At 39.2% G+C, this 24764-nt stretch overlaps 1 protein-coding gene across 17 annotated transcripts in view; it reads right to left on the bottom strand.

Moving 5' to 3' along the window:
• CLIP1 (CAP-Gly domain containing linker protein 1) overlaps window positions 1-24764 on the bottom strand; it is a 113952-nt gene that overhangs the window by 16886 nt on the left and 72302 nt on the right. For 16 of the 17 annotated variants that reach the window (XM_070515945.1, XM_070515957.1, XM_070515953.1 and 13 more), the window contains 3 exons: window positions 19647-19763; window positions 17232-17338; window positions 12201-12321 (listed from right to left, as the gene is read on the bottom strand). In XM_070515945.1, the coding sequence (XP_070372046.1) occupies window positions 12201-12321; window positions 17232-17338; window positions 19647-19763 (345 nt within the window). Of the gene's footprint in view, window positions 1-12200; window positions 12322-17231; window positions 17339-19646; window positions 19764-21115; window positions 23384-24764 lie in introns of all 17 variants that reach the window. The other variant, XM_070515961.1, reaches the window with a different exon arrangement.

Raw genomic sequence — 24764 nt, 5'->3', positions numbered from 1 at the left:
CATGGACTATCTCTCCATTTATTTAGTTCTTTGATTTCGTTCATCAGAGTTTTGTAGTTTTCCTCAGATAGGTATTTTGTTAGATTTACACCTAAGTATTCCATTTTGGGGGGTGCTAATATAAATGGCATTATGTTTTTTAATTTCAAATTCCACTTGTTCATTGCTGGTATATAAGAAAGCAATTGACTTTTGTATATTAAACTTTGTATTCTGCAATCTTGCTATAATCACTTATTAGTTCCAGAAGTGTTTTTTAGTAATTCTTTCAGATTTTCTATGTTATGTCATCTGCAAACAAAGACAGTTTTATTTCTTCCTTCTCAATACGTATACCTTTTATTTCCTTTTCTTGTCTTAATGCATTATGAAGGACTAGCAGTACAATGTTGAAAAGCAGCAGTGAGAAAGGACATCCCTGAATTGTGCCAAATCTTAGAGAGAAAGCTTTGCCTTTTTCACCATTAAGCATGGCAGCTGCAGGTTTTTTGTAGATATTCTTTATCAAATTGAGGAAGTTCCCCCTCTATTCCTAGTTTGCTGAGAGATTTTATCATGAATGGGTGTTGGATTTTTTTCAAATGCTTTTTCTACATCTATTGATATGATCATGTGATTTTTTTCTTTAGTCTGCTGATGTGATGGATTATATTAACTGATTTCAAACACTGAGCCAGCCTTGTATATCTGGGAAAAATCTCACTTGGTCATAATACATAATTCTTTTTATATATTGCTAGATTCAACTTGCTAATATTTTACTGGTACATACTATTTTGATTCCATTTATGTTACCTAACTAGAAAAGGCAAAACTATAGGGCCATAAACGAGATAAACATTTTTTAGGGATTAACAAGTGATCAACTATAAAGGATTATCAGAGAACTTTTTTAGGGTGAAGGAAATCTTGATTGTGGGGTAAGTTATGTGACTGTATATATATATGTGTCAAAACTCACTAAACCATACACCTATGAAGGGTGAATTTTAATTTCTGTAAATTACACCTTAATAAGTTTGACTTTGGGGGGAAAAAAGCAAGTTTGAGTAACATTTACAATATGACTTTCATAAAAAACAAAAACTGAACGTATATATACATTTGTATATGCTGTTAAATACATGAAGAACAGTATGGAAAGATACACCAAACCATTTATAACGTTGCCTCAATGAAATGACAATGGGAGGAGTAATAATTTTGAAATGACACATATTTGTATTGTTTCACGTGACAAATGTATATTTCTAATTTAAAAATACCATTATAGTTTAAGAGGAATAAATATTTCTTGTTTTTTAGAGATACAAAATATTTACAAATGAAATGATAGGATATCTAGGATTTGCTTCAAAATAATCCATGACAGGGTGGAGAGTGAGTGGGAGTTGCGAGAGTTGACTGCTTTTGGAGTTGGATACACGGGGATTCATTGTACTACTCACTCTGCTTCTGCAAGTGCTTGAAATTTTTCATAATAAAAGATTGAAAAAAGGGAGGGTTACTTTAAAGAAATATATTAAGAAAACAATATTACAGGGAAGGTAGTGTAAAAATGATCATAGTCTGGGGAACACCAGACCAGAAAATCTTAAAGAGCTCATCTATTCACAAAACTGTTTTATAAATAAACATGATAGGTAATTTGCTTTAAATCTATCATTTAAGCTAAGAAAATACTAGCTCAGGTGAAATGAAGGATGTGTTGAAGTTCAAAGTCATTACACACAGCTCCTTTGTTTTGTAGGCTCAATAAAACCACCTGAATAAAAACCGCCAGAGAGGAGTAGCAATTTTCTCAGTTTTGCTCACTGCCATCTCCTCCATTTCTGGAACACTGGCAGGCACGTAGTAGGCACTCAACAACTATGTGTTGAGTGAACAAATTTATCAGATAGTCAGAAAGCTGGTGCTCTCAATGGGTATGAGTTGGAAGCCAGCATTCTCTCAGGATGAACTCTCTCTGCTCAACTAGTCTAAGCAAGCCAATGCTAAGCCAGCTCTTCTCCCACCAACTTCCCCAGTGAGACGGGGCTATTTCACATCTGGGCTATTTCAGTCTATTCTCTAAGCAAGTGTTCTGAGGTCCAAAATAGCAGCTCTACCTTGTCAGCACAAAACACATTCACATCCCTTGTGCCTGAAGATTTCTTGTCTCGCCTCCCACACACACACAGACAGACTTCTGCTCTTAGAAGTGAAGAAGGTAATGGGGAAAAAAGGGAGAGGAGGATTTAGTTATTTTTGTGGACAAGCCCTTTGAGAAAAGAAAGGAAGGTGGGACAGACATAGTGAAGTGCTGCCTAGACCCCACTTTCAAGCCAGGCCTTGTCACCAGCTTCTGGGAATGCTGGCTGCAGAGAGCCCACTGTCAGCCTCTTCAGTGATCGGGGCTGCAGAGCCACCTCTGCCATGGTCACAGCCCCTTTGCAGGATGGACCACGTCCAATGACTGCTTAATCTGGGATTATAAAGAGACTGGCCATCTGGTGCAACTTGGGACAAATCTCAAGGGCCACTCCAGCTCCAGAGCTCCTCATGGGGTCAGTCAAGTCTGCCATGGGCCCGCACCATGGCTCAACTTCTCACTCTGCCCAATCCTGCTTCTTTCCCCTCCTTTCCACAGGTGCTGCCCCAAGGGCACACCTTAATAAACATCATGCACACTAAACACTCTCTCAGCCTCCTTCCCTGGGAACTTGACCTGCAACAGTATGCATTAAGTCACCACTGTAAGTTCTTAGAAGAGGCATAGGGAGATGGCAGGCCTTGGAGACTGGGTTGAGTTTATATGAATATGTATATGAATTACATAAGTAAATATATATGAATATATTTATAACTTCAAACACATACACAGGTATCACTGTCCTTTATCAAGAATGCTGTTGATGGTGTGGCCATAAGGTCCTAGGGGACTGTGACTCAGTGAGGCCAATACACATGGAGTTCTTTATACAGTGCACACATGGCAACTCAGTCTTTAATTTTTACTCCTCGTTGCTGAAAAGACAGCAGCTACTCTTCCCATAAGACTGCTGGCATCTTGAGTCAGTTAAAGTGTATCCTCTGTCCAGCCAAAAGCATCCTTAACTGTGCAGAAGCAAGCCAGAAGAGACCCACACCCTTTGGCCTAGACCCTCTGGCAGTTACTTACAGACTGGATGGCATCTCAGTGCTAGGAAGTGGCCTGGTACAAATCTCCTCAAAAGCTAGAGTGGTTAAGACGACTGTGAAGTCAAGAGGAACGTTTCAAGCAAGAAACTTAAAATATGCAGAAAGAGAATACGCAGGATGTAAAAAGACCTTCGGCAACTGAATGCATCCCTTGGCCCATTTTCTAAATGTAACGCTTGAAAACGCTTAACTAGGTGAAAGGAAGATTCCCACAGAACCCAACAAATCAGAGGTTTTGGCTTCAGCAATTTCTAAGTTGTAGATAAAATTGTTACTTTTTAAAAGAATAATTACTTTATTATTTTTGTTAGAATGATACATGCTCTTTTTTTTTCAGAAAACTCAGCAATACAGAACAATTTTTTAAAAGAAGGAAAAAATTTCCCCAATTTTACCACTGAGGAATAATTTTAAGCTAATGGAAAAACTGAATGAAATTTTATGGTAGAATAATTCTACTATAATTAACATTAGCTGAATGACATGCCAGACATCTCTATGTGTATAATAGCAAGAAAGATAGATAGGGGTGAAAGAAAAATTAAAGTTGAAGTAGACAAAATAAATTGGTTGGGGGCAGAAAAATGTTCTTTATCACAAAGACATATTCCATTCTAAGAGCTCCGACTAGGTTTATACTATATATTCACTTTGTAAAATTTGTAAATAAAATATTTTTTGAAGAGGTTAACATCATTTTCTTAGGCATAAATTAATTTTAACTTTAGACAATATCAAACATCATCCTGATATAAAAGATGGAGAAGTTTGCACACATCCACTTTCTTTCAATCCTACCACCCCAAATTTTGTTAGTCATACCCTCTCTGTATATTTTTCTTTTTTTCCTTTTTACTTTGTTAATGTCTTAAACTTACATTCACCAAATGATCAAAAATTAACATCACCAATAATGGGATAAAGCAACATCCTGCCAGGAGGATACAGTATCACTTATATGGTCTTCCTGCTAAAAATGTGCAACCTCAATGCCATCATGATGAAACATCAGACAAACCCAAAATGAAGGATTTTTTTCCCCTTTTTTGTTTTTGGGTGAGGAAGATTGTCCCTAAGCTAACATCTGTGCCAACCTTCCTCTATTTTGTATGTGGGATGCCATCACAGCATGGCTTGATGAGCAGTGTGTAGGTTGGCACCCAGGATCTGAACCTGCGAACCCCAGGCCGCCGAAGTGGAGCGCATGAACTTAACCACTACACCACCGGGCTGGCCCGAAAGATTTTATACAACAGAACTGGCCTGTTCTTTTCAAAAGAGTCAAGTCATAACAGACAAAGAAAGGCAGAGGAATAATTCCAGATTAAAGAAGACTGAAGAGACATGACAACTCAACGAATGGAATGCATGATCCTGGATTGGATCCTGAAGCAGGAAAAAAAGCTCTAAGGACATTACTGGGAGAACTGCCTAAAAGGAACACAGCCTGCACACTAGGTAATAGCGCTGAACCTCCTAAATTTGATAATTGCACTGTGGTTAGGTAAAAACAAGTCCTTAGAGCTCATGAGCCGAGCATTCTGTGTTCTATTTTTACAACTTTTGCGAAGTTTGAAGTAATTTCCAAATAAAAAGTTAAAAACACAATTCTGTCTGTGTCTGCAATTCCCTATGCTGTCAGCTCAGTTGTCTGTTTACCTGGATTTAGCACTCGCCACAACCCTCCCACCACAGTTCCTCTTTAGCCGAGTCCTATATCGTGATTCATGTCTTGCTTGGCCAGATTTTATCATCAAGTAGCTACTTTCCAGAAGGACTCACAGATGCTGCAGATTCTAAGTTCTTTCATGTTTGAAGACATCTGGTCTGTCTTCTTACCTGAATAACTGCCTGGATATGATGCTCCTGATCCTATTTTCTGTCCCTTAGAACTCTGAAACAGTGCACCACAATTTTCTGGCAGTGAATATTGGCTGCAGTGAGTGGGTTGGTTCTTTACTTTTTTATAAGGAATCACCTTTTTCTACCTGGGCCCCTGAAGAATTTTGTCTTCTTTTTTCTTCTTCTTTTCCTCAAAGCCCCCAAATAGACAGCTGTATATTTTAGTTGTAGGTCCTTCTGGTTGTGCTATGTGGCACACCGCCTCAGCATGGCCTGATGAGCAGTGCCATGTCCACACCCAGGATCTGAACCAGCGAAACCCTGAGCCATTGAAGCGGAGCGCGTGAAGTTAACCACTCAGCCACAGGGCTGGCCCTGAACTCTGTATTCTTGAATTTCAGTAATAACCAGGGTACTTTTTGGTGTCAACTGCTTTGGACCAATATCCCCCTCTGTGTTCCCTGACTGGGTTTCCATACAACCCACCACGTCCTCCTCATCTGTAACTCAGCTCTTCCTTCACTCTAATTCCTTAGTATCTTTTGACTGTTTTCCTTTCTAATATATTATGACCAACTCGAGCTTTTCTTTTATACCTTTAGAAATGTTCATTAGGCTCCTTTCTGTTTCTGATCTATTTAGAAGTTCTGATATGTTGTGGTTTTCGTCTTCAATTTGTTTCCTTAACTCTTTACTCTGTTCAATTTGTGTCATTTTATAATCTCCTCTTTGAACAGCTGTTTTATTTAAATCACTTAGGTTTTTATAAGGCAAAAAGGAATATTTTACTTTGGGCAATGTTGTCTCACGGCCTGAATTCCTCATCTCTGTATGGATTCCTGTGTTCCTTTCTTTCCTCTTTTGGCATAATATGTGTTCAGTTATTCATCTCACTACAAGGCAACTCTACCTAGATCTTCTATTTGCTCACGTGGAATGTAACTGAATTTTCTCTTCTATCCTTCCTGCTTTATCTGAGACCTTTAATCTTCATCTCTAAGCTACAACAAAAAATCAGGCATTGACGTCTACACAGTCATGCCCCACTTAACAACAGGGATACATTTCTGAGAAATGCATCGCTGGGCGATGTTGTCATTGTGTGAACATCACAGGGTGTACTTACAAACCTAGATGGTACAGCCTACTACACAACTAGGCCATATGGTACTAATCTTATGGGATCACTGTCATATATGTGGTCCCTCATTGACCGAAACATCATCATGCAGTGCACGACTGTACCCTTCCACAGCCAGAGGGCCCTGGGGCAAGGATGGGAAAAGTGTTATCATGGCAATGTATAGAATGTGTTGGAGATCTCTTTTCTAAGATTTGTCTTTTTGTGTCCTTTATCTCATTCACTCCTCTGAAAAGAAGTAATCATATTCCCACAGGAGCATGTCCTCAGGTTTCAGCCTTAGACAGATATTACAAATTGGATCTTTTAACATCTACTCTCCTGTCACCTCTCCTTCCTAGAGATGGGAACTCAGCCCCATTTATGGTTGGAGGTGACAAAACCATGTGAAGAGAAGCCCTCTGCCCTTCCCTACCTTGTCCCTCCCCCTGTTCCCTCCTGGAAAGCTTTCTAATGCCTGGAGGTACAACAGCCATCAGTGATCAAGAGGATGAAAACTACATGCTAAGGATGGCAGCAGAGCAGAAAGAAAAGCAGGGTTTGCTGAGGACGTTCTTGAGTGGCTGGACCCACATGCATTGCCCACCTGTGGACTTATTATCATTTGAGAGAAAACCCCAACCCACTCCCACCCACCCCCGTTCACTTAAGCACTCTTTGTTTGGCCAGAAGAGTGATGGAAAATGACAACTAGGAGTTTTTCCTGCCTCTGATAGAATCCTGAGATCATAGAAAAGGGCTTCCAGCCTCCAAGAGTTTTCCTTGACTATTTCCCAGGCTGCCTACTCACCTCTTCAGTCTTATCTTCTGCCAACTGGATTGGGTATGGGGATGGGGAGAATTAGAGGGAAAATTCTCAGGATTTTGTTATTTGTTTTCCTCTCTTACCACTGTGAACACAGTGTCAGAGTCAAACCACAACTTTGTTTCTTTTCTTAACCGTCAACTTTAACATTTACAGCATGATTTTACTGGCTTTGCTGGTTTTCCTGGAGACATTTTTTAATAGTCAAAAAAGTATGTTCATTTCACTAGGTATTGACACAGAGAGATTCTGTGATCCAGCTTCACTCAGTCCTACCTGCCCAGGAGTCCCCTGAGCCCAGATGAAAATGATGACAGCTGACAATCACCATTTTTCCAAAATAAAACATGACAAGCTAAAAACACCGTTCCCTTTCTAAATATTCATGTCTGGGAATTCAGGTCCATTTAAAAGCCAGGTAATATTCATGGATCAATTCAGATGATAAATGCAGTTTTTTGTATATGACAGCTGCTATAACCTCTGTCATGAAGAACTGTTGATGAAATATAGTATTGAGTCATCTAATCCCTGTCCAGTTTCTATAAGCAAACTGTAACCTCATTTTGCAAATAACCAGGAGGAAATCAGCACTGTTCCCATAGTGATAGCTCAGTGTATCTGCAGTCGTTACAAGGGGAAACACATGTGAGGTTTGGGAATGATAAATCAGACATTTCAAAAGTGACTACCTATGGTAACTATTTCTATAGAAGAACTCACACTATTATGATTATTTTTAGTCTTCTCTATGAAAAGAAATTATGTTCTTCTCTACGGAAGCACTGTATGCTTCCAGCATCCACACATAGCAAATGCCCCACTCATTTGGTGATCAGGCTTTTGGAACCACAACTCTCTGCAACAAAGCTAAGAACTTAGAAGCAACTGGAATCACGTAACAAAGTAGAATGAGCAGTCACTAGGTAAGTGATGACTCCAGCAAGAGTCATTTCAGCAGTGCACTGGTGGTGGCAAAAAGCAGACTGCAGGGGATGCGGAAGAAAATGGGAGGTGAAAAATAAAGGCAGAAAACAGATCACTCTTTTTAAAACTTTGGAAATAAAGAAAAAGAGAAGATAGGGCTGTAAGTGTGAACGGTGTGCAAAGATTTAGAACTGCTTTTGAGGAAATGAGAAAGATTTTCTAACCCACAGAAGATCCACAGTGGCAATCAGAGATAGTGGCTATACGCAGGGATGCAGACATCAGGACAGGTGACAGTCTGAACAGAGAAAGAAGACACGAACACTTGAAACAAATGGATAAACAAAATGTCGACCATTTTAAAGCACTATACAGCCATGAAAAGAAATGAAGCACTGAGACCTGCTGCAACATGGATGAACCTTAAAAACATGATGCTAAGTGAAAAAAGCCAGACACCAAAGGTCACATATTGTATGATTCCATTTATATGAAATATCCAGAACAGGAAAATCCATAGAGACAGAAAGCAGATTAGTGGTTGTGGGTGGAGGGGAAATGCGGAATGACTGCTTAAATGGGATAGGGTTTCCTTTTGTGGTGATGAAAATGTTCTGGAACTAGATAGAAGTGATAGCTGCACAACACTGTGAATCTTCTTAATGCCACTGAATTATACACTGTAAAACAGTCAAAACAGTAAATTTTACGTTAAGTGTATTTTAACAGACACACACAGCCAACCTAAAGCAGCATGAAACCAGCCGGCCATCAGGCAGGAAACTGAATGTGAGAGCAAACAGTCAATAGCAATGACGAGGACAACCTTCATAATCATCAGGTACCAGGAAAAGGTAAGTTATGTTAATCGTTAGGTTAAACCATATGAAATTGCAGAATAATAGCAATTTCATATGGTTCACTCTAATATGGTCTCTTTTAAAAGGCAAGGCCCTCCATATGACATTTTATCAAGATTTCTGTCACTGTTGATGCCAGATAAACACTTCTGCCTCTCACAATCCTAACTGATGCTGGTTTTCACCTCTCTCCTCTCCTAAAATGAAAGGTGACTTAATTTTATTGGAAAGGAGGACATCTGATAGGGGGAGCAGACAACAAAGAATGCAAATGCATAGGTTCTCTTTCTGGCTTTGCCAGCTCCTTCCTCAAGGATTATAAGCAAATAGGGGAGCACTTTCAATTGTTAAAATACTTCCTTCAGAGGGGTACATGATGCCCACTTGTCAATCAAGTTGAATGGGAGATTCCAACAAAGAATGGAATTTATTACTCTCCACCTTCGACCAACAGTAGTCTTACTTGTTATTAACTCTCTTAATTAGAATTTCCTGCATCATCTTTTTAAGGTGACACACAGAGAGTGTTCTACAAAACCACTGTCACAGGGAGCGCAGGGATTCTTTTATTTCAACAAATAACCTACTTCCAAATGACAAAAAGCAAAAGGAAACAGCCCTCATCACGAACGAGGCTTTTCAAAGAAAAATCTTTAGCCAATAATCCCAGTAAGATCCTTAAGATGCAGAACAGATTCTGAGATGTCTTGGATTTTCTAAGCAAAATAAATATGAGACAGGAAAAAAAAATACCAGTAGAGAGTACATTTTTATAGCAGTGTCTGACTCCATCTACCCCAATCCTAGCTCATGGGTAATTTTTTTAATCTTAACAACAGTAACAATGAAGTAAGTAGAAGTAAGTTTTATCCTCAATATAGGAGAGTAGCAGGCTTCCGAGTCAGTCAGACACGAGTTCAGATCTCGGCTCCTCCACTGTCTAGAGCTGTGTGGCTTTGGCAAGTTGCTTCACTTTTGAGCCTCAGCTTCCTTGTCTACAAAATAATCTTCCTATCTCAGAGGTATGTTGTGATGATTCTGTGAAACACGGCAGTCAGCTCAGTAAACATTCAGTAAATCACGGTGCTACTAAATAAAGAGATTAGGATAGAACGCGGGTCCTAGGTCAGTACTTATCTATCCTAAGTCAATCTAGCTTCTGCTGTCTTAATTTTAGAATGAAACACTAAATATTTCTATAGCACTACAATTAAAATTCTTTTTTTAAAAACTAGGGTTTCTGTCAAACACTGTGGCTCTGTAGTACATCTGTGAACATAGCGGATCAATAGTTTGGCTCAACTATAGACAGCAATGAAGTAAAAATTTGTAATTTTACAGAAGTAAACAGTACTCTAGATTCTTGGAGATTATACAGTAAGAGTAAGAGAGCTCGATGAATTAATCAGTCTTCTGTAAACTAAGGTTGCTTCTAAGTTATTTTAAATGGGTGATTCTCTCCACTCTTTTTAAATATATTTATATCAATGGAAGAATTACCTATAATCTTTCTTGGAATAAATATCATTTTTAACAATCTCTATCATCCAAGCCTATTATGTTTTCGTTCACACTCCCAGTTTCTCTCTTCTGAGTGAAACACTACTACAAGCGGCACGACGACCCCATTCTTTGAAGGGAAGTCACTTTCTTTTTTTTGTTCCTTGCAGGTGCTGTTTTCTAACACTCTTCAGTCACTGATTTTCATGTTTTTAGTCATAAAACCTTTCCAAAAGGAAGATAATTCAAATCCCAATTTTCAAAAGAGAAAGAGCTGGAGGATGGAGAGATGCACTGAAAACCTCTGCCCAAAGAGTCACGACGCTTCCCTCTGAACCCCTTCTGGTCCGAGTGACGGAAACAGAAATGTAATCAACAGTCCGGTTAAGGTCACAACATGAGACGAGAGGATGATCTCTGTGTGTTCCTGCCGGGTATGGAATCCACTCTCTCTCCCAGAGACGCTCAGTGAAATGAGATAAAAGGAGATGAACAGACTCAGCACTCAGCAGAGATCCTTCTCTTATAAGTCCTTACAGGCACACTGATGTCAGAGCTACCCAACATTTTAGACACACTTGTTTGTGCCAGGAAAAAAATAACCTCATCTGGTCAAAGGGCTTCCATTTTCATGAACACCAATTTCTCACACGCCCATCAGAGGAGAATGCGGTGACCCTATTGAAGTCAACCCTCTTTGATTCTTTTCCTGATCCAAATCAGAAGATGACAAACATCTCTTCACACTATTAGCTGAATGTGGTTGAGCAAATCACTATCTTCTTTGTGCTTCTGTTCCCTCTTTTACTAATGGGGATAACAATAGTGCTGTCTCTCATAATTATTGTAAAGATTAAGCGAGATGATAGTTATCATTTATTTGTGCCTGGAACATAGTAAGAGCCAATAATAAATGTGAGCCACTATCTCCAACTGCATCATCATCATCCCAGAGTCTGGAGAGATGTGGCACCTCTTTCATGAAGTAAGAAAATGTGGAAAGCTATACTGAAGACTTTAAAGTCAGAAATCAACTCTCCAAGAAGTACTTTCACCACAAACTGCACCAGGTCAACGGGTACTCAACACGATTACCCCAAACTACTCCATCCCAAATGAGAATTAATGTTTGCAAAGTATGCTGAAGAAAAAAAATTTTTTTCTCTTGAAGTGCAAAGCAAGAATTAATGACTACACAGTAAAATTCTCTTAAAAATGTCATTTTGAGCTTCTGCTCTGAAGTCAGATGTGAATAACAATCTACCACTTTCATTCAACTGTCAAAGAATAAAAAGCAGAAGGAAGCATTACTTAAAATCAGTTTTGTTTCAGTGTTTAATAAACTTATCAGAAACCTTTGTAATTTAAATACAGAAGCAAATGGGTTGTGGTCAGCTTACAGGCCATTCCAGGTGTACCACATATTCCACATATCAATGTACATGAGTGCACATATATACACAATTCCACTAGGAAATGTTTAGATTTTTTTTTAATTTAAAGAAAAGCAGAATTCTATTTAAAAACAGCTGCCAACCCTCGCACCAAATCCGTATTCTTGGAATCTGTTTCCTTAAAACCAATTTTGATGAAAGAAAAAAAAATCTTACAGAAAAATAATTTTGAAATCCAAGCAATAGTAGGGAAAAAATATTGTTTCTTTCAATTTAAATGCATTGCTATAAGATCATCTAATAAAAATATTTTCTACTTGCTTGCAAGTTCCCAGTGTGTTTTTCTTTTTAAGGATCCATCAACTCACTCCTACCCTAAGTCCTATAAAAGGACGCTTGAAAAACGAGGAGACACAACATAGGTAACTTGAAATCCCATTTGGAACGACCCAACCACATCGAGCACATCTCTGAGGAACCTCCAAGTGCCCTGCCAACAGCAGCAGACGTTAGCATGGCAGAGCGAGGAACGCCCACCAAGGCCCACTGACCTTTTGATGACTTGTGACTTCGTCCCTGCTTCTCCCCAGCTCCTCAGCAAGTTTAACGTTCTCTTCCTGCAACGCTGAAAGCTGCTGGGACTTCTGAGCTGCTGCCTGCTTTAGGGTTTCTCTGCAAAGGACAGTGAGTGCAGGGTTACCATAGAAACAAGACAAGCAAGGAAACTGTGGGAGACGACCAGCTTCACAGCACTGAGGAAAATATATCTGGGTCACGTGCCTGATAGGATCTATAATAACAGGAGACAGTATTGTCTACATGCAGGAGGGGCTAAATGGCTTTAACCTCTCAAGAGGAGTGCTACCACTCACAATTATTACATTTTTTTAAACCTAATAAACACTACATCCACCCTCTCACCACCCACACTTATCCCACTTCTAAACACTCCCCATATAAAAGCAATGTTACTATAAAACAGGTAACAAATGAAACGGTCAGTATTCCTCGTCTTTAGGACTATTTTCATTACAAAATTACACTAAAACCCACGACGTTGATAAAGTCATTTACTTTGCTGCTAAGTCTCTCTGTTCTAACTGCATACATCTGTAATGTGTTTTTTTCTGGCAGAAATAAAAATCTAATGGCCCCATTTGCCAGTATCTATCAGAGTCAAGAGCTGGGGTGAATCTGAGTATATTTTTAGAACAATTCGAGGTGAAACACCCAAAGCAAATGCAGTTTTCTAATTACATAACAGGTGTTCTATTTTGACTGCATTCTTTCCACAATGCTAATTTGTAATTAAAAGAAGCAAACAAAAATATAGCCTGCTAACCTATATCACGACTGTCAGCATATAAAATGTGAACAAGGTGAGTAGACTTATTAAACATCACCTCACTATTAATTAATCCAAAATATCCCGAATTGTTATCCTTACCCGAGGATATTAAAAATACTTTATTTGATCCCTGGATTTTGGTTTTATGCCATAGAAGGTTTTGATGCAATTATGAATTTTAAATCTGTGCTGGCTAAACTCCATTTAGCGAGCTGTCATGCATGGCTGAATTCTGAATCAAGTCATCTGGGTATGAATCCATCTGCTGATGCACGAATACAGCTATTTTTAACTTCAATTGTCTAATGGGTGGCAGTGCTTGGCATCTTCAGTTTTCTGATTTTTAATTCTCCATCCACCTGTACTATACATATTGGGATGACCTCATGAAGATTTAGGAGAATAAATCTACACAAAAATTCTCTTAACACATTAAATTAGGTGTTTTCCAGAGAAGTTTATTCAGTAAGTGAAGAAAAACTGAGAAGAAATTTTAGCCTCAGGTAATTAGTCATTCAAAAGCTGGAAGGCTTGATTTTAATTATGATCAAAATACACACACACACACACACCCTACAGCTCAAGTTCATCTTCTGGCAAAGTCCACCAATTCTTGACAAATCAGAAGATTTTACTTATGACGAAGTCATCATAAACCAAACAATTTATTCCCAAGTGGTCACTGCCTTCTTTAGGGGCTGTTTGGTCTCAGTATTTGTGTGGCCTGTCAGTGATAAGTATGTGATCCAGATCTTTCTCTCTTTAAGATTTTCATCTTCTAAAGTTTTTTAAATCCTTAGTTTCTATTAAGAGCCCACAACAAGGAAAGTTAAAACAAGGAGTCAAAGAAATATCAAAATGGCCTAAAGTACTGATCTAGAGAAACAGTATTTATGGGGGCCAGCCCTGTGGCATAGTGGTTAAGGTCGGGGTGCCCTGCTTTGGCAGTCCAGGTTTGCAGGTTTGGATCCCCGGTGCAGACCTAACCACTCATCAGCAGCCATGCTGTGGTGGTGACCCACAGACAAAACACAGCAAGATTGGCACAGATGTTAGCTTAGGGCTAATTTTCCTCAAACAAAAAAAGAGGAAGATTGGCAACAGATATTAGCCTAGGGCTAATCTTCCTCAGCAAACAAAACAAAATACACACACACACACACACACACACACACACACACACACACCACCAGTATTTGTTCAATGATTTAAAATCTACAAATGCTTACATGTACATTTTCTCCTTTAATCCTCAAAGCCCAAAGAGGCCAATGTTATTATTTGTAGTTTAAAGGTGAGAAAACTGAGGCTCAGGGATGTGAAAAGATTTGCCCCAAATCATAAAGTCACTAAGTTGCAGAAGGAAGAGAACTGTAGCTAAAAGTGGCAGGACCTCAGCTGTGATTCAAATATAGAAACACCTTTCAGGTTTTCTTAGAGCACAGCGAGCACATGCATTTCACAGAGGACAAAGGCTCTAATAGTCCAACTTCCGGAAATACTCAGAGGAATAATTCTGAAAATACCTACAAATATATTTCTAAATTTTCAAGCTCATTTTCTTTATACACAGCAAGATATCTTGAAACAGAAGACTGTCCCAGTTTTAAAACTGAGAGGTAACGTAAACATTGTTAACACCAACTTGCAAACATTCTACTTATGAATCTATCATAAATCTATTAAGTACTATGCTAAATATATTCTAGATTTATTACTGTGCCCAGAAAGTAATTAAAGATAAATATTAGACTGCTTAATATTGTTTTCCCTAAGATTCGAAATTATACACCAGAGAGAAACCATTTTATTCTCTCTCTCCATGTGAAAATAGGAGCAAGGGTTTTCCTTGAACCAGTCCAGTAAGCAGCAGAGAGAAGAGGAAGCCTTGGTTACAGTGCTGGGCTCCCAGTGTCAAGAGCACCATTCTCTAGGAGGTGGTTCCTATTAGAGCTACAGTGTGTACACTGGTGTCCCTTTTCCTTCAGGAACTGCAGCCCTGCCAGGTGAGGAAAAACACCAGGAAAGCTCCAGAGGATGCAAAGAGCCCCAGATACACGCTAAGCCCTAGGAAAATAAACAGCTGCTCATTCTCTAGTTTTGAGCACTGAGGAACTAAGGAACAGTAAAATGACTGTTTTTTCGTTTGTTTTGAGAAGGACTGTTCCCATTACAGAGTACATTTATATCAGATGGTCCTTGAAATTTGGCCAAGTCTAGGGTAGGGAACAATGAGTCACTAGGGGCAGAGGCTCTTTCTACCTACTCCTCATGGCTCCCCCACCAGCTCTGACGTCTGTCACTGGTATGTTTCCCACTGCTCCTCCCTCTTGCTAAGAATCCTGGCCACCGCGTACCGAGTTACTCACAGAAGACATGATCCCCTCAGGTCTGGTGAGCCAGAAAAGAGGTAAAGAATCTCAAACCACCCAGGCTCTGTCTGCGCTGTGGTCTGGTTCTTCCTTACCTGAACTACTCCCCTCAGGGATCAGAAATCTGGGGGAAGTAGCTCCAGGGAGGAAAACAGGCCAGGGTCAGAGGGCCTCCGAATCTGTGCATCTATAGGCAGGAGGCCTAGCTTTTATTATTCAGTGAGATCATTCAAAGAAGGCGGCACAAAAACAATTTATCTCTTAATAGAAGTGAAACCACCCCACATTAACTGGGGGTGGGTGATGTGACAGATTTAGTGAGGATGCTGAACAGTTAAATACTAGACCAACGTAATGACCGTTACCAGGGGCTCCTAAGCAGTACTGCAGGACGAGGATCTGCATCTAACTCCCAAGAGCTCTCCCGGCTAGGGCCCTCTGGCCCTGGCCCCTGCATTACTTAGTAAGGCCCAGAGAGCTCAGAGGGCCTATGGCAGTGGGAGGTGGGTTAGGGAATCTTCTGCTGCTCAGATCCTCCCTCACCAGCTGCCTGTGTGACACAAGTGAACTAAAGTCAACTTAGTGTTCCAAAACACTCCAGCTTAACTACTCGTGCCATGGGGAAAAAATCCTCAACTGTGACTGGACTCACCTTCTCTGAACTGATACTGAATTGGTTTCTCCCATCAGTGACCATTATCTATTTGTGTTATTTGGCTTTTCAGGCCAAGAAATTTAAGCCTCTCCTGATAGCCATAATCACAATCATAAATTGATAAATCTGCGTATGTAAATGGAACTGTTGGGAACTGTTCAACCATCTAGAGAGGAATCATTAGAACTAAGACTGAGGAAGGGATCAATCATCACAAGTAGCTCAGATGAGATTATTTCTAGAAAATAATTTTTAATTATTCTAGGAAACAATATTTAAGAACTCTCAGAAGAATTAGACATATACCAGTTTAATCCAAGCTTGATCAGCAAATAGTATCGAGGGTAATGACTTAGGAACAGCAGTTTGGAATTGATCCTTTTGTTTTTGTTTGAATCTCATCTATTTGATCAGAACTAGAAATAATAATATAAAACCTTGAAGGGCAGGGACTACACATAATTCATCTTTGTATTCTTCCTAGCTTCACTGTACCTAGCGTGAAGGACATGCTCAAATGTTCACCAGACTAACTGACTTTAAATTTTTAGGTTCATACAGTTGATATAGTGTAGTTCTCAGAATAAATAAGCAAAAGGAAATCTCCACTGTAACTATTATTTAAAATGCCAGATAAATAACAATCTGCAATAATTATAATAACCAAACTTGAAAGGCAGTGTTGACAAAGGAAACATGGATAGCCTGTCTGCCTGAAATGTAGGCAGCAGATTGATGGGTGAACCTTGATTAGAAAAGGGCTTCCAAAATTCTGCTCATTTAATTTCCATGCCAGATTTGATTACTCTCAAAATCAAGATTATTGATAATCTGAAAAATGACCTATTTTTTCCTCAGAAAGAGTTTGAGGGATTTATTAATAAAGAGTCTGACATTTCCAAATGTTAAGAGTTTAAAAACTGTGATTCCACTTGTATTTTCAGAAGGCTTTACAAAGCCACATTTGAATTCCAAATGTCCTAAACTCCTCAGCCAGCACATGTTTCATTTTGATCCTTTAACTTAGGTATAGTGCTGACTTAACAGTGGTTACTTCTCAGGTATGCAACAGCATTTCAGACACTGGAGGGTGACCGTTACTTTTTACTTTATGTGCTTGTCAAGCAGTTTTTAAATAATTAGCATTGTTTTCATTTTCGCAATTTTAAATAAGTTCCATAATTTCTCTCAAAGGAGGTAAACTTACATTTCTTTCCTGAATTCTTCCATTTTTTGATTCTCTACAGTCAGAAGTTCTTTTGATTTGTTCAGCTCTTCCACATTTTTCAAGTTGTTTTCTTTAAGTGTATCCAACTTAAAGACGAAGAGAAAAAAACTTGATGAAATTATTTCCTTTTCCAATGACATGATTGGATAGACAAATTATTCGTGAAAATACACATTAAAAAGATAGGTGAAATCAGTCACTTGCCAAAAAAAAAAAAAAAAAATCACCTGGGTGAAGAGATTACAAATGACTAAGTCTATTATAAACTGCAAACTTCCCCCTTACATTTAGTCAGACATTTCCTGTATACCTGGCCAAAATGTCAAGCTAAATTGCTATGTAAATTAAAATAAAAGTTTTCTTTCTCCTTGTGTACAATTCTCAGTATTTATCCTTGAACTTGCTATTCATGTATGATCCATATTAAAAAAAAAAGAACAAATTGGAAAGGCATGAGTGACATCAGCAAGGATTATTCTTTGTAATGAAAACAAACCCCTTTCTCCCTACAGATTAATAAATTAGGATGATATTTTTCAACATCAGTACCAAATTTATATAGTCCTCATGACAAAAATTATTTGAATCAAAATATTTGTGGATGGGAAAAGATTCAGTTATTCATCTGAAATTCAATCCAAAAAGGAAAAAGCCACGTAGTGAGACTGAAAGGTACTCACACACATTCAGCCCCATCGTCTGCCCATGGGGGACAAAGCCAGCTCAGGGCCTGGTCCCTGATGGGAAAGCCAGACACATTACGGGCATGAGTGGCGATGTGACCAAACACAGGCCCCGGCAGGTGGCTGGAGTTCTAGATGGGGAGCCCGCACTGAGGACGGGAGCTTGACAGGGGCCATCCATTACACAGGGTGTGCCCCAGTGCCATGCTGGCTCTCCATGACTTGTGCAGTTATCTCCTACAGCCAGAGACACTTTTGTCATATCACATGCCACCAGTCAGGAGTCCCAGAAAGTGTCTTGCTGGTTTTAACACCACCATCTTCCTCTTAATGCCCTCTAAAATTCCAGAGTCACAGAACAAGAAAAACATAATTTCACAATAGGTCCAAGAAATGATTCACCGAGTCTTGTAGTCTGGCTGTAATAAACACACCAATGAGTATGTTATGGAAACACACAATTCTTCCTGATCTATCCGCAAAGATTAGAGACATTGCCTAAAAATCTTTTCATTTACTTTGCTTCTAATTTTGATTATCATCTATGATTTTTTAATGTTTTTTTTAATTTTCAGCTTAAGTTTTCTGCTCTTAGGACTATCAGTTCTATAAATGTGCTCCCTTCTACATCGTTTTATTTATCCTATAATTATCTTAAATGTTCACATCTTCCTAGATCTCAACCACTGACCCTCCACATGAGAAGGCCTAGTCTTTATAACAGCAGTTCAACGTGGCTGTCCCTTCCTTTACTTTAATTCCTTAATGTCTTACCTGCCTATCACTTTAAAAAGCATCTGAAGTTCTACAGAATTTCACATAACTATTTCAGTGAATCAATCTGCTTAGGATTTAGGTAACAGCTTTCCAAAGAAAGAAAGAGTTGATATGAGTTGGGAGGGTAGGAGGAGGGGAATCAAACAAGGGTGCAAGAATGAGAAATGCTACTTTTGGACAGAGTCAAAATTATCTTAACACCACAAATTTGTATGAGACTCAAAAATGACTAATTCAAGATGACACAAAAGGGAACCAGCACTGAAGTAGGACAAGAAACGGCTTACGTCAAACTCAGGGCTGAGGAATGGAATTCAGGGGCTCAAAGGTGGGACACAGTTGAGGAAAAAAATGTGATTTAAGATAAAAGATACACTGGGGCCAGCCCGGTAGCGCAGCGGTTAAGTTTGCACGTTCCACTTCTGCGGCCCGGGGTTCGCCGGTTCGGATCCCGGGTGTGGACATGGCACCGCTTGGCAAGCCATGCTGTGGCAGGTGTCCCATATGTAAAGTAGAGGAAGATGGGCACGGATGTTAGCTCAGGGCCAGTCTTCCTCAGCAAAAAGAGGAGGATTGGCAGGAGATGTTAGCTCAGGGCTAATCTTCCTCAAAAAAAAAACGATAAAAGATACAAAAACTAAAGAATGTTATCAGTACCTCCTCTCATTAGTTCTGTCACTGGAAAATACCCATAGAAAGCCACGCTATTAGGGTTTCCCCCTCATTTTTTAAAGGTTGATCCTACTAAATAAGCAGTGAAGAATTACATTTTATTTAATTTATCATGGTTCTGGTGTACATTCGACTCCACTAATGTAGATCAAACCTGTATAAGGCCACACTTCAAAAAATAAACAATCCTGAGTTAGTGATCAAACATTCCATGAAGTCGATAAGCTGTCCTTTGTACAAAAAGCCATTTAAATCTGATTACTTCATTCTGTAGTTTTTCATTTGTTTGCTTGGTATCCTCCAAGAAGGCCAGGGTTTCGGTCTTCTCTTTGGTCATCTGCTCCATTATCTGCATGGCATCTTCTGCTGTTTGAGCAGCCTAGATACAAGAAAGCACTGTGAGAAATGAGGACAGCCCTCACCAACCCCAATAGGCAGGCTCAGGCAGCACTCCATGTCTGTGTGGTTATGGAATCACACAGGGAGGATGATGCCAAAATGAACAGACCAAGACATGAAAGGTCTTTACTCCGAAGCAGAACAAAGTTGCAGACCATTTTCATGCCATTTTTCAGTAAGCCAATTGTAATATGCAATTTGCATCTTTTCAGACCCCTCTTAGCCTACATTTTTCAATGCAAGTTCCAAGTTACACCTGACAGTCATGCTCAATCTGACTTATGTTTGAGAGAAATGTTCAGTGATAATAAAGAGCAACATTCTTATGGAGCTGGATTGTCTCTTAATCTTATTTATTGTTATAAGTTTAAAATACTATTCTTTTTTGGTTTTTTGGTGAGGAAGATTGGCCCTGAGCTAACATGTGTTGCCAATCTTTTTTTCTCTCCCTAAAGCCCCAGTACATAGTTGTATATCCTAGTTGTAAGTCATTCTAGTTCTTCTCTGTGGGATGCTGCCACAGCATGGCCTGATGAGCAGTGTGTATGTCCACACCCAGGATCCAAACCAGCAAACCCCAGGCTGCCAAGGCAGAGTGCACGAACTTAACCACTCAGGCACAGGGCTAGCTCCTAAAATACTATTCTTGCTATTTCAAATTTGGGGCTTTCAAAATCACTCAGAATTTAGGTTGAGAATTTTTCCAATAAAAAGTATTTGGGCAATTATAACGTAAGGCTCAAGTGTTTAATGAGAAGCAGTGAATGGAAAAGTCTACGAGAAGCTGTGGGTAACAAATGTAAACACGGCTGTGAATAAAAAAGATAATATGCATATGGAAACAAATCCTTAGCTGATAAGATAGAAAAAATCATAAAAATGAATTAAAATCTTTTTAGGTACTTGCTTACAATTCCATTTGGTCTAATAAAGCTTATGGGAATTCTCCCTTCCCTATATGGAGATGTCACTGGAATCTTCCAGCTCCAAATTGACAGGCACAATGAAACAGAGAAAAGCCAAATAGAAGACGCTATATTTCAATATGTGCCCATTTTTACAATGAAATGAAAATTCTTCCTTAAATTAAAAAACATATCCTTTTTATTCACAGTTTACAATTCTTTCTAATTGAGAGAGACTACTGCAATTAGACACTTAGTAAAAAACTGCCCTTTTGGGTGGTAACAAAGAGCTTGAGACATCTAAGCAACTGATTAAATAGGGTGGGGTTTCCTTATGTGGAAATGAAGCCAAATCCCCTAAACCACTAAAAAGTTAGTGCACAGTGTTAGTAGTCCAGGTGCTCAATACTCGAACCTCCTACTTTACCGTAAATGAATGAAGGGTCTCGAGCTCTCTAATTTTAAGAGTGAGCTTGCTCTTGTCTTTCCTCAAAATACGGTTTTCATTTTGAGATTCTAGGAGATTGGCTGAAATATGGCTGTTGGTTTTGGCCAACTGGCTAATCTCTTTCTGAAGAATGAAGTAGCTTTCCGCCAGCTTTTCCTTCTCCTTCAGGAGCTCATCCTTTTTCAGTATCATTTCTCTTTTCTCAGCCAGGAGGTTCTTGTTGTCCTGCATCACCTTGGCTCGATCAGCCAGCGTCACCTCGTGGTTCAGCTGGAGGTCATCCAGGATCTTGGTGAGGTAGCTGTGCAGTTCCTGCAGTTCTAACTTAGATTTGGACAAGGCAGCAAAATCGCTCTTCAGAGTCTCTATATTGGCAGCAAGTTGAGCTGTTTCTGCACTCAAGAGTTCCTTTTCCTTAATTATCTCTGCCACTTTTTGCTCTGATTTGGTCTTCTCTTGGATTAGTACAAAATTTTCAGACTGGAGCTCCTTGGTACACCCTCTTAACTCTTCCACCTCCTGCTCCAGGAGCACCATTCTCCTGTGGAGTTTACTGTTTTCATACAAGGATGACTCGTTTTCCTTTGCTCTGGCTTCTTTTTCCAGGATCAAGGACTGCTGCATCGTATGGATCTCCTCGTTTAATTTCTGACACTCTTCTTGCAGGTTCAAACCATCCCTCAGCAAGATCTTCTTTTCAGAACAGCAAGTCTTAAGTTCAGCATTCAAACTCTCCTTTGCTTCCAATATGTTAGTGTGTTCTTTTTCTAGATTCTTTTTGGCATTTTGAGCCTCTTTCAGCATTAAAGAGAGATCACACTTGGTGGCTGTTAGTTCTTGGTTTTCTTTTTTTCTCTCTTGAAGCTCTTTCTTCAGAGCATCAAGGTTGCCAAGCAGTTTTATCTTCTCTTGCACAATGATTCTTCTGTTTGCAGACTCTTGATCATATTTCCTTTTAAGGTCGCCCATGGCTTTGATGGAATTTTCTCTTTCTGCAAGTAAATCTCCATTTTGCATTTCCAACACAGATTTCTCTTTCAGGAGACTATCGTGCTGCTTTTTGAGTTTAGTAATTTTCTGACAAATCACCTCCTTCTCAGAATTCAGGTAAGTGATCTTCTCGTTCAGGCTCATCTCAACATGGGCAGCCTCTTCTGAGCATTTGCTGAGTTTTTCAGTGATGAGCCTATTTTCACTGAGAAGTTCTTCTTTTTCAGCCAAGAGCCTCCTCTCAGATGAGGCCAACGTTTCCTTTTCATGCAGAAGCTGGATGCACTCAGAGTCTGTGATCTCCCGACTGGTCTTAATTTCCTCCAGGAGCTTTGTGAGGCTCGTATTTGTAGCCTGAAGTTGCAGAGTCTCCAGCTCAGCCTTCCTCAGAGCCTTGCTGGCGGCGTCCAGCTGTGTGCAGAGCCCACTGGCTTCCATGCTGAGCAGCTGTTTGGCCTGAAAGGCAGCCTCCAGGCTGGCATTCAGCTTTTCCTGATGCTGAAGCAGCGCATCCTTCTCAAATTGCAGATCTTTATTGTTTTGAAGAAGACTGTCTCGTTCTACCTTTAAGGCTACACACATGTTATCAAGACCTGACTGTTTCTCTAAAGCTGACTGTTTCTCAGCTGTGAGATCTTCAATCTCCTGCACCAAGGTTTTCTGATCTTTGACTAGCTCCTCATAAGAGCTCTGAAGCCTCTGAATAATTTCATCTTTATCTTTAGCCAAGGCAAGGTTTTCAGTAACAAGCTTCTCGATACGATCCTCCAGGTGATCTTTTGCTTCCTGATCCCTCTTAGACTCAGTAATCAAATTATCTTTGCTGAACTGGAGTTCTTCTATGAGTGCCTGCAAGCTTGCTTTGGAAGCTCGCAAAGAGTCATTTTCCACATTTATCTTCAAGAGTTCTTCCTGTGCAATATTGATTTCTTTAAATAATTTCTCTCTCTCAATAGCCAAAGCTGCTTTATTGAGCTGTTCCTGCTGATAAAGCTTTTCAGTGTCTTGCTTTTCTTCTAAGACTTTCTCCTTTTCTAAATTAAGAGTTTCATTTAATGACCACAGTTTCTGTTGGTCTTCCTGAAGTAAAGTTATTTTGGCCTCCACCTCTATAAGCTTTGATAAAAGTGAACCTTTTTCTAACTTTAAAGCATTTCCCTCCTGTGCAAGAAGCTGCTTCTCTGATTTCACACCCCTCAGCTCTTCTGACATTAGTTCAATTTCTTTTTTGGCTGATGTTAACAAATAAGTTAGCGACTACAGAAACAAAAGATGGAAAGAATGGAAACAAAATGAAATCAAGCAGACAAATGCAAGCCCAAATAACTTAATACAACCTAAATCATAAAAGTTAAAAAACTGTTACAATGTCTTAGAAACTACCTGGATAATAAGGGAAAGAAACTAGATGAACAGAGCCCATGAAAGGATAACACAAAGCAAGGTTAGCTCTGCAAAGTATTGATATATCTATTAGTCTATTTTATCTTTGAAATAAATTTTAAAATTATTCCTGATAGCTACCAAAAAGAGAAAGAAAGAAGTCAGTGATCTGACTTTGACATCAGGGCATAGGATTCTTTCCTGCCATTCCAATTATCCAACTATTTCTATCAAAGAAAGGATTCATAGAAGAATTTTTAAAAATAAAATCCAAAGAACTACAAAAAGTGAGTATATTTTAGCCAAAAAAGGGGGGGGGGAAGGTGAGAGAAAAAGAAACTATTACTTTCCAATAGTTTGAAAAACTAACAGCAGGATCTTACTTATTAAAGGACAACCACTGGCCTAAGGCTAATTTAGTCTCAATATTACATATAACTTATTAAAAATACAGACTAATTTGTTAGGTTTTGGTGACTAAACAAACGGGTTTAAAAAAAGGTATTGGTTTATAAAATAATTTGACCACAATGTCTCTATCAGCAGTGTCTAGAACTTTCTGCAATGATGTAAATGTTCTTTATCTGCACTGTCCAATAAGGCAGCCACTGGTCACATGTGTGGTCAGTAAGCACTTGAAGTGTGGTGAGTGTGACCAAGGAGGTGAATTTGTAATTTTATTAAAATTTAACTAATTTAAATTTGAATGGCCACGTGTGGCTAACAGCTACTGTACTGGATAGCACAGCTATAGATCACTGGCTCTTAAACCAGGAAACACAGAAGCGTTGTAGGCTCCATGAACCCCCTGAAATTTTTTATAAAACTTGTTGGGTATATATAAACTTTCCTGGGAAAAACATCTTAAGGTTTTATCAGATTCTCAAAAGAGTCTGTGAGCCACCGCTGTTGACAAACACCAAAATCCACAGAAATCAGATATCCAGACAACTTTGGAGGAGAAACATGCCTGGCATTTTAACCAAGTGATCCTTGTGAAAAAAAAAAAAAACCAGCAAACAAAATTAATGAGACTTTACACAAACTACCAGAATGCTGTGTTTTGGTCAGGCTGCAACATTGTAAGGGAAAAACTAAAAATCTGGAGTCTGTCCAGATAAAGGGAACCACAAAGACAAAAGATCTGGAAATTATATCCAGTGTTAAATGGCTCATAAAACTGGAGATGTCTTATAGGGAGAAAAGAAAGCCTTGAAGGCTAGTATGTAGAAGACAAAATTTAGGCATCTTAAAT

Source organism: Equus asinus, chromosome 8 (assembly GCF_041296235.1).
Source record: "Equus asinus isolate D_3611 breed Donkey chromosome 8, EquAss-T2T_v2, whole genome shotgun sequence".
Taxonomy (NCBI): domain Eukaryota; kingdom Metazoa; phylum Chordata; class Mammalia; order Perissodactyla; family Equidae; genus Equus; species Equus asinus.
Note: the sequence above shows the minus strand (reverse complement) of the source record. Positions and strands in the feature narration are given on the sequence as shown.